This window comes from Nipponia nippon, unplaced genomic scaffold (genome assembly GCF_047370975.1).
Source record: "Nipponia nippon isolate SJK-2023a ecotype South Korea unplaced genomic scaffold, ASM4737097v1 scaffold_19, whole genome shotgun sequence".
In the NCBI taxonomy this organism is placed as follows: Eukaryota; Metazoa; Chordata; class Aves; order Pelecaniformes; family Threskiornithidae; genus Nipponia; species Nipponia nippon.
The window spans coordinates 6,985,929-6,996,717 of NW_028262335.1; the positions used below are offsets into that span (position 1 = coordinate 6,985,929).

Here is a 10,789-nt window from a genome sequence, read left to right on the forward strand (position 1 = left end):
ATTTAACAAGGATCTGTTTTATATTTTGGCGGGGGGAGGGAAGGAGGAAATCGGCCCCTTGCTGAGCAAAAGGCTGCAACTCAACAAGCTGGAATGCAGATGCTGCTAGGAGACCACTCAATGCCCTTAGAAAGACGGCACTATTTTCCATGAGAGCTGTCCACCCATCTAGGCTGGCCCCAGCGTCCTTCCTTCCCCATGCTACAGGCAAGTGCATTGGTGACTTCCTACTTCAGCACACAAACGGCTACATTTTGATGTCACTGAAGCGGTAAGGATTTGGGGCGCTCCGAAATGAGAGGCGACTTTGGAAAAGGGAAGTCAAAGCTTCTGTGAAACCAAAAGGAACTCACCTGCGCCACTTCTTAAAATGGGAAGGTCCCATGACAAGACAACGTTTATTAGGATGCTTCGTTGTCTCAGTCTGTCCCCACCAAATAAAGAGGCACAAAAGAAGAGGCAGAAATGAGCTTCTCCCTTAGCTATGTAGCCACATAGCTACAGCCAAACCTGGATGCCGTATGTCAGCATTTCCAGAAACACAGTGCACGTAGGAGTAAGGAGCAGTGATGTTACTCCACATGCCAGTTTTGAAGATAAACCCCAAGCTATTAAGTTGCCAGCAACAATCAGATGCAAAGGTCTGATATCCAAGCACGCTACTCCACTGAAAAGTACACGTGCTAAGCTATTGGCTTTCTACTTTCTGCTGTATTTCATGGTCCTAAAATATCCTGCATATGTCTATCTACTTTTGTAGATCAGCTTTAAAGGATCTGACAGTCTGTATTGTCCATGTATTATGGAGCGCAGTGATGCTAATATTATTAAGCACTTGTAGAGCTCAGCATCTTCAGATCACTTTTATAAGAAAGTTCACATATTTCCAAGAAAAAAGCATGGTCTCGTGCCAGGTTTAGCTATCACTTAAAGCGCTCAAACACCACGTCAGGGGTACTGTAACTCACAGATTAGACTGAGGACATATGGAGGAATATGAGGGACCAAAACCCACCTCCCTTTGGCCCACAGGCAATGGACGAGTCAGTTAACTATTCTCCAAGTACAAACCAGGGCTGAGTCTCACCTGGGGGGCATTCAGTAACATCCACACACAGCCCTGAAGGCAGAAAATGCTTTGGGTACAACACACACATCTCCCCACAGGACAGCTGGAGGGTTGGCTGGCCACCACTATGCCACCCATGCAGAGACTCACCTTCCTTCGTCTTCTTGTGTTCCCCTCGCTCCTTCTGCAAGGATCGTTCTAGCCGGGATCTGTGCTCATACACAACTAGGGAAGCAGAAAGAGGCAGAGCATGAGATAAACCCTGAAATTTGTTCCCACACATTCTTTTCCCCAAAACAAGCCTCTCGCAGGTCATGCAGACCTCAAATCCTGCTGTGGACTGGGCCAGCAAGTGCCCAAGAGAGGAGACTTGGGCAAAAGAGCCTTTCCTGGTTGGAATGGCCTGTTTCACTCTGTTTCTAGGCTTAAGCACACGGTAGCTCACATGTAAAATCCAGACCAAGCAAATCAACAGTCCCAAAATACATGCAGATACCTGATGTCCTAAACAACGAAAGGGTCAGGTCCAGCTACAAGCTGTCTACCCTTCTTGAAAAGGAGGCTCACTTTCTTTTGCACTTGAGAAGGAGGCTGAGGGGAAACCTTATCACTGTCTACAACAACCTGAAAGGAGGCTGTAGCCAGGTGGGGGTACCCAAGTAACAAGCGACAGGATAAGAGGAAACAGCCTCAAGCTGCACCCGGGGATGTTTAGGTTGCATATTAGTAAAAACTTCTTCACCAAAAAGGTTGTCAAGCATTGGCCCAGGCTGCCCAGGGCAGGGGCTGAGTCCCCATCCCTGGAGGATTTAAAAGACAGGGAGATGTGGTGCTCAGGGACATGGTTTAGTGGTGGCCTTGGCAGTGCTGGGTTAATGGTTGGACTTGATGACCTTAAAGGTCTTTTCCAACCTAAACGATTCTATGATTCTTTGTCAACTGTGAACAGATAAGGTCTGGAGCAGGGTGGGGACAGCTGGACTAGGAACAATGGATATTCCTGATATACCACACCAGTCTGCCATCCTGCAAGTGTTTGCACTCAGGTTTTGCTTTGGAGTCTAAGCTGTGAAGCCCAAGAGTTGGCTTTAGTGGCCAGTGGCTAAACTGTGTATTTGCGGGCCAAGTCCACTACGAGGCTCAAGACAGCCAGAGCCTCCCAGATCATCTGTTCCGTAACGGCATCAGCAGCATGCAGGAGAGACATTTTCCCCCCTTCCACAACCCAACCATTAACTGGTCCTCAAGTCCCTAAGGAAAAGTGAGCCAAGCAGCCCCCTCTCCCATTACGCACAAAAGAGCATCTGTACTCTGCACTGGAGCCAAGAAAGGAGAGGGATGCGGCTGCTTCGTGCAGCAGCCACATGACAAATGAAAGTGCCGGAGAAGCCTCCTGATGGATGATGATTTTTAATCCACTCTGATGCCTGAACGCTAACCAAGAGCTTTCCCTGAGTCACAGCATTTAGCTGCAACAGGCTTCTCCATCCCCTCTGCACAGACTGCCGCCACGCCAGCATGGCACTGGGTGGCAATTCGGGGGGGGATAAAAGAAACTTGCTTCCAGAGCCAACTTTGGGGGCAAGTCACGCCACGATGCACAGCCTCCAGGAAAATTGACAAAGTGGGGTGATATTTGCATGCATAAAACAAGTGCTAACCCATCCCTTGCTGAAATCTTGCCAAGCCAAGAGCCCCAAGTGACTCGTGCTCTCACTGCAAGTGAATCTAGAGAGACTGCCAGCTCCGCTCAGGTCACAGGGAGCAGCGAAGGCAGCTGATGTCCCGCATTAACAGGTGGTTTGCTGCCTGGGAACAGACACTCCCATCTGGGGAAACAGGAGACAAAACACCCGGATGTATATCTAACATTTCACAGTGTTGCCCATCAGTGGCACCAAGCCTATAGTAGTACAGTTGTCTCTCTCTCTATAAACATATATTTACATATAACTCCATGATTTTTAAGCCAAGCTGATGACATTGGCTAGGTCCAAGTTTGGAATTTTTGCTTTTTAAAACCAATTTACTTTGGTTTACCAGCAGTGGATCTGTTAATATTTACAGTGATCTCCAGCAACAGCTGAGTGCCTGGGCAAATCAGGGGAAAAAGAAGTGACAAATTTAGCCAGGCATGGTGAAGTGTTGAATCCTACGGGTTTTTTTGCCGATTGTAGTACCACTGCTTCCTAAGCCTTCGGGGGCACTACCCCAGCGAGCCAGGTAGGCGAGCAGCCTGGATGCTGAGGGTAGCTGGAGCTGAGGCTCCAGCTTCAAGACACAAACTGAATCCAAACATCCCGGTATCCCACTGTCCCCTGCAGAGCAGCTTCAGGGCCTCCAGGCAGTGACCTTCCCTGTACTGAAATTAAGGCTTCAGCAGGACACGACAGGCAAGTTGGCTTTTCCTGGACTACGCCGGTTTTAGACACTGCAGGTACAAGGACTATGTTTTGGGCTCATCATGTGCCAAGCTCAGTCCCACCCCAGACTGGGGAGCCGTTCCCCAGGCATACGTTCGCGCCCAAGCTGTCTCCCTGACCCACCTAATTCCCTCTGCCACCTCTGACCTCCCTCGGGGAACAGGAAGGGCCAGCGTCCTAGGCCAGGAATTCCTGTTGTCACCAGCCTTTGTGACCTTCCCTCATTAAAGACAGACAACCCAACGGTGAAGATGCTTCCCCTGGGCTGGGCCACTTCACTAATATTTTCCTCTGAAGCGAGGAAACTACCATATTCTCCAAACCATTACAGCAGAAATATTTGTTTGCAATCTGGAAGCATTTTTTCCCCTGCTGAGCGCGCTGGTAAGCAGCAAGCCCATCACTGCAGCTGTCCAAGCGTCTACTTCATGACAACTTTATTTTTAGAAACACTTTTCCCAACAGACTGCTCCCATGTCAACCTGAGGGCTTCCCCAGCCCAGCTAAGCACACAAGACTCTGGGTGCTTCTTCACTACATGCTAAAAAGCCTTGTCCAATGAAATTGTCATCTTAAGAACATCGGCCACTTCCCAAAAGATTTGTGAGCTCTGGGCACTCATGTTTCTGCCACAAGCATCTCACTTTCTTGCAGTCTTACGTAGCAGAACACCTGAGGACCAGTCTTTGATGTGATGGGAGCCTCACACCAGCAATGAAAAGTCACAGCTGCTGGGACTATTAGGGATGCCCAGCAATTCACAGGCTTTGCCATGCCCTTTTACATACTCCGAGCTTCCAGTCTGCATTTGCCTCAGCAGTTCTGGGCTTGGAGGAATTCCCCATGTTGGAGTTTCTCTTGTAGGTGTTTAATTTCATTTCCTAGTAACTTGAGTATACTGAAAGAAAACAGAGCCTACGACCGGGTTAGCAACGCAGCCCACACGGGCGGGTTACCCACCTCGCCACAGTTGTGCTCCATCACCCCGAACGGCGAAGCGCAGTGTACCGCAGGGGCAAGCTGAACAGCTGCCGCCTCGCTCAAAAAAAGCCAAGCACTCTCAGCACAGGACCAGGCAAGTAAATAACTATTTTGTGTAGAAAAGGTCTGCTTAGATGAGCCCAAGCTAGCAGGTGCTATTGATCTCACGTAGTAAATGTGAGGCACAGGAAAGCATCTATAGCAACAGGCTTGTGCTAACACCCGTAGCCACAAATCCTAATGCAAGCACCACAAAGCACAGGAGTCTTCAGGAACAACTCCGTATCATAGGCTGCTTGTTCAGAAATTTAGGACACAAAATCTGGCTCTCCTGACACTTTTTTTTTTTTTTAATAAGTAAGATAAGCTGAAGTAACCTCTCATGACTAGAAGAAAAAAAGTTGTACTCTCTCCTGCCATTCCTCCAGGTCTTCAGAGCCCAGAAAAGGTGGGTTCAGCTTTACACAAAGCAGCAAGTGCGTGTTGCGTGAAGTAGTCTCTCTGCTCGTCTTTGTGGTGGAACACAGCAACAGCTTCGCGGACCGAACGGCACCGTACAGCTTCAGAGGAGAGGAAGCCAGGAAGTCGTTAACAATTTGCAATTACAAGAGAGGATGGAGGGTGGTCAGTGTCTAAATCCAGGCTGGAATTCAGCCAGAACTCAGCACTGAAGTAACCTGCTGCCAAATGAGCTAAAATGCAGAACTTGAACTGCTGAAACAATGAAATCCCTTGCAGTGCCTTGCCTTTGGGAAAGAAGAACAGGTCAGCCCTTCCACAGACTCATTCCCATTTTAAAAGACCAGAAAGAACAGGGTGATTGTGTGAAGGGGTTGCCTCATATGCCACAGAGTGCCAAGATAAACATCTGCCAGGGAGAGTTCGAGTGATTCCAGTCTTGCCAACAGCCCCAGGTTTTACTCTCCTTCTGCTCAAGTGGTTCCACGTTACCCCTGCCTGGGAAAGGCAGGAGCGCACGCTGGCTCCCTGCTGTCATGCAGCAAGGCGGCAGAGGCATCAGATTCGCTGCTCTGGTTCTGCTAAAACTACGCACGCTGCATAGTTCGTTAGGCCATGTCTATGCCAAGAGCACGTACTGTGGAAAGAGCCATCACCCTGCCCGTGGCTCTCAGCTCCAAGCAGCTCTCGGCACGCAGAGATCACCACTAACTTCCAGACTGCACCGTGCCCCTTCCCCTCTCATAGCTAATCACCCAGAAAATGCTTTCTTCTCCATCGCTCTCCTTGTTAGAGGCGTCAAATACTCCTGCCAGTCTGCATCCAGTCACATCACAACTAAGCACCCACGGCACCAGTCACTCAGGCTCAAGAATCATCCAGAGCAAGGGACAAGGGGAGCAGAATGAGAGCCAGGCTCATCACACCTCCCTCTCTGATCCAGAGAGATGGCAAAGGAAAGACAGACTGGGCAAGAGACCCAGTGGTGAGGCCAGGAGCGCTGCATTCGCAGGCTCAGCCACTGTGCAATGGCAGCCTGGGGAGAGAGAGAAAATGCCTCCATCCCAGACACCAGTTTGGTGTGCCGTTGCCAGGCCACATTAGGAATGTCAGATAGGAGTAGACAGTACTATAAATGCACCCTTCCTTCCCATCTGTTCCAAGAGTGCCATTTGTTAGGGAACTGACCGAAATAAAATCTCTCCAGTTTCACTCAGAACCTCCAGGCAGCAGCACGCTCCTACGTGCACAGGCACACACCTACGGACAGCGCGAGGTGGCAAAGCAACACTTTGCCTAAAGCCACCTGCTACATAACTCAGCGTGGCGTGAGTTTGGGGCGGGGGCCGAGACAGAAGAGATTCACCCGCAGCGCGCACCAGGGCACAGCTTGCCAGACCGCGTCTCTAATCCCCTCTGAGCTTCACAACACAGCACCAGAGCCCCCAAATCACAGCCCCTAAGGGAGAGCCCAGTATTTGGCAAGGTGTCTCCATGCACTTTCAGACATACCTCCAACCCTGCCCAGCAGAAAGAAAAGAGATGAAGAGACAGAAAAGCCGAGCAGATTTTCCTCCTGGATTGCATCTGGACTACGATACGAAAAGAGGGACTCCTGCGTCACAGCAAACACCTGCCTCTGCATGGCTGGGACAAGGGTACCAACCACCAGGCAAGAGGGCGGGCAGGGTCACACACACCACAACACCTCCCTTTCTTCTCACACAAGCTGTTTTACCCCACAGCAAAGTCAGCAGCTGCTTTGCTCTTATTTTAAAAGAGTCAATGAGATCCCTCTCCTTGTGTGCAGCCAGGAGAAGACAGCAGACGGGACGGGCAGCGCTGGTTTCAGGACAGCTTCGCTCCTTCCTCCACTTGCTTTCCTCTTCCCTTTCACTCAACTCTTGGCCCAGCCCTACACTTTCAAGCTTTGTTTACAGAGGCTACCAGAGGCATTAACCATATATTGTACTCGGATATACGAAGGGTAGGAAATACTTGATAACTGAAAGGAGATACCTGAAGCACTAGTTAAACAGTACTGAATTCCACCTTGGAATAACACGTCCTCCTGTTGTACAGCTGGAAAGACAGAAATCGGATGCAAAAGAGACAGCAATTAAAGTCATGCAACAAGCCAGGACAGGGGCAGGGATGGAGCCCAAAGCCCCGACTCCCCGCTCTCCCCGGTTCAGCACTGAGGCACGGCGGGGAGCAGCGCTGCAAGAGGGCAGCAGGACAGGCGCGGCCGCACGCGCAAGGTACCACTGCGCTTTAAGGCCTCCCTGAACGTGGCTCCTATCTGCCAATCGCTAGGCTTCTCCCACCAGCCAAATCCAAAAAGAAGCTTTGACTTTGTTAAAACTGTTGGACAAGTCAATGTCTTCTCAAAATAAAAAGGATATCCATGGCAACAAGTGTATTTAGGAATGGGAGGACTGACAGAGGGTTAGAAACCCCAGCAACAGGCTACAGCTCTGCCATTCAAACATATTTGGGTGGAAAAAAATATGATGAGCCTGTCTGAGCTGCTTGCTTGAGCCTGCTGTTCCCAAAACTGAGGTTCGCCGAGGTTACCGCTGTCATTCCCTGAAGAACCAGCCCCTCTCTCCAAGAGATGCTGGCACACCAGAAAGCAACATGGGCCGACTTCTGCCCTGCCGATCTTTGCATCTCAAACACAGGAGGCAGGTGGAAATCGCTGTGGCTGGGACTGTGCAAGTTATTGGGAGCTGTAGCTGTTTGACGGCCTTGTGATGGAGTAAGAAGAAATGGAAACAAAACATAAGATAATAGCAGTGAACCTATACACACTAGATCAATTCACAAGATTGATTGTTTTTTTAAAGCATGTTTTCTTGAGAGACAAGCAAAACATACACCACACTCTGCTTTCCCAGTTTACAGGTAGAAACACACAGCCCTGAGCAGGAGAAGCAGCATATAAACAATGTCACATTTGCATCACAACACTGCACACAAACCCACCAGAAAAGATTTAACCCTAAAAGGCACATACGTTGAGTCACAGATCGGCAGAATCGCCCAGCAATACAGGCTATAGAAAGAATGTCGCTGGATTTGTCAGTGGAGGTCACGATGGATACCCCGTATCTGATGTTAGCCTGAAGAAGAGCTCTCGATTTAAATACTGTAATCTAAACCCACTTGTTAGAAGAAAAAAGTGTTAAATGAATCTCTTGACCTTGAGTCCTTAGAACCACGGGCAAATGATACTTTGCTCACACAAAATTCACTCCAGAGCCAACCCGTCCTCCAGCATTACAGACAACTGCTGGCTACCAAAGAGTGGATTCCCAACAAACCTCTCCACAGGGAACTCGGCAAATCCCTCGAGAGACCCCAAATCTAGCGAGAGGTGCTGGGGACGTAGCTCTGGCAGACGCAGCGAGGCTAGAAGGACAGACTAGACAAAGAAGATAAGAGTTCAGCAGTGGAGTAACGTGTCTTCAGCCCTCCCTACGGGCATCTCTCCATGGGCTAAAACGTCATTCTCCCACAGTCAGACCTTTGTGTAAGCAGGACAAATAAGGGGAAAAGGAAGAGGGGGAATATACATATTATGCTTGCCTTCCACTCTTCTGGCAGCTCTTGCCAGAGGAACCAAGTGCTGGTCAGCGGGCTCAGAAAAGCCACTTCCTCCTCCTCCTCCTCCCTGTTTAGGGAGCTCTGTGCTGCAGCACCCATCAGCCCCCAACAAGCTGGCAAGACTTTTCCAGTCCCAGATCAATCTCCTGGGAAGAAGACAGGTTTGTTTCCCTGCAAAGGCGACGGGCAGCAGACAGTATGACGACAAACTTTACTAAAGGACCCCTTGCCTCTCTGTTCACTTTGCAGACAGCCGCTCCTGCAGGCTGGAGAGGGGAGCCGCATCTCCGAGCCTGCCCAACCAGCGCCTAAAGGCTCCACATTTCAAGTGACATAGGACCGGTCTTTACGGCCAAAGGGATCTACAGGGAGAAGAAATGGAATAGATGTGACGCAGCCAAACTCACCCATCCAGCACACTCCTTTCCCCTTGCTGCTGTGAGCAGCAGCTCAGATTCAAGGCTATTCTAATTCTAGACAGCAAAGGGGGGGAGCAAATAGGCGAGAGCATCTTCTTAGAGCTCCTTAAAGCCAAAAGCTGAGCCTTGCTCCACAAAGGCACCCCGCTCGTGGCGGGGCTGCGCGGCCAAAGCCCAGCAGGTTAACGCTGGGCCAGAGGGAAGTTCAGGCAGCGTGCGGAGCGGGAGAGCGGGCCACTCACCTTGGAGCTGGGCAGACAGGGCCTCCTGCTGCTGCTTGTATTTCTGGGCCAGGGCTTCGGCGTTGCGCACCTTTTGCTGCAAGTGGCTGTACATGAACACCCCCGAGCCCAGGCACGCCACGGTCACCAGGCAAAACCCGGTCTGCAGAAGCCCCTTCTGCCTCCTCGAACACATGCCGGTACCCATGATGGGGCCGAAGCAAACCGCTGTCGCGCTGCCTCTCCGGCGCTGCTAAAGCATCTGATTATTTTTGCCCAACAGCGCCTTTCCTCCGCAAATTCGCGGATCCCTCTGCAAGACGCGATCAAAGTCTCGCCTTCGCTCCTTTCCAGCCCTCAGAGAAGCAGCAGACGCTCCGGCAGCGTTTTATTCCTCATTGCCCATGGGGAAGAAGCGCAGCACAACCCCGCTACCCGAGAGGAGCGGCCCCGGTGCCGGCAGCCGCATGCAAAGCGCTCCGGGGGACCGGCCCGGGGGGCGGCGGGGAGCCGGCCGAGGGGGGAGAGGAGGAGGAGGAGGAAAACTTTTGCTTCCCATGTGCTGCAGCGGAGGGGGGGCGGGACGGGGGTACGGCCGCCCTCGGCTCTGCCCACCTCCCCCTCTGGAGCACCGACCGGAAAAAATAACGCGGCGGGAGGAGAAGCCCGGCTGCCCCCTCCCCGCGGCGCCCGGGGGGAAGCGGCGGCGGCGGGGCCGGGAGAGGGACCAGGAAACCGGCGGCGGCATCCGGGCTGCGGCGGCCGAGAGCCCGCCCTCGGCGGCGGGGGGCGGGCAGGACCGGGCCGGGCCGGGGGAGCGCAGCGCCCGGAGCCCCGCCGCCGCCCGGGGCGCCCCGGAGGGCGGGCGGCTGCCCCGAGGGGACCCGCGGCGGGGGTCTCGCCTTCCCCTGCCGCAGCGCCTCCCGACCCCGGCGGGGCCGAGCAGAGCCGGCACCCCCGTCCCCCCAAAGCAGATCCCAGCCGCCAGCCTCTCCCACGCGTCTTCTCCCCTCCCTTTTCTCACCTGGCAAACCCACAGCCTCTGCCGGCGCCCGCTGCTAACAGGCGGCAGGTGAGGGACACCTGCGTTAAGGCACAAGGAGGACATCTGCAAATGATTTCCTTAAAACCTGGCCGTTTTTTTCTCTGCTATACTGGACGCTTTTTCTCCGCTACACTGGACACTTTTAAGACTCAGCTGGACAGGGTGCTGGGCCATCTGGTCTGGACTGTGCTCTTGCCTAGGAAGGTTGGACCAGACGATCCCCGAGGTCCCTTCCAACCTGGTTTCTATGATTTTATGATTCTATGAAGAGCAGTGGTTTCTTCTCGGGAAGATGGGAGCTGATAAAGGCATGGGGACAGCACAAAGAGAAGGGTGTAAGATGAGTTAGGCTTTTTCAAGGTGTCCTCGGCAGCTTAGCCTCTCCTAAGCAGCTGCCCTTAACGTGGGCTGTTCTCTTCTGGCAGAGCCCAGCGGGTTTTATCCAGGTATGCGATGCGCAGTTGTGTTGTTGGCAGACAACAGACAGGAACGGGAGAGGAGCCCTACTGCCCCATCCCTGGAAACATCCACGGTCAGGCTGGATGGGGCTCTGAGCAACCTGC

At 52.2% G+C, this 10,789-nt stretch overlaps 1 protein-coding gene across 7 annotated transcripts in view; it reads right to left on the reverse strand.

Moving 5' to 3' along the window:
* Nucleotides 1-9,906, reverse strand: part of LOC104008949 (uncharacterized) — a 50,575-nt gene extending 40,669 nt beyond the window's left edge. For all 7 annotated transcript variants that reach the window (XM_087755468.1, XM_087755474.1, XM_087755475.1 and 4 more), the window contains exons 1-2: nt 9,203-9,906; nt 1,220-1,294 (exon numbers count right to left, since the gene is read on the reverse strand). In XM_087755468.1, the coding sequence (XP_087611594.1) occupies nt 1,220-1,294; nt 9,203-9,389 (262 nt within the window). In that variant the 5' untranslated portion in view covers nt 9,390-9,906. The remainder of the gene's footprint in view (nt 1-1,219; nt 1,295-9,202) is intronic.
* Nucleotides 9,907-10,789: the final 883 nt, after the last annotated feature.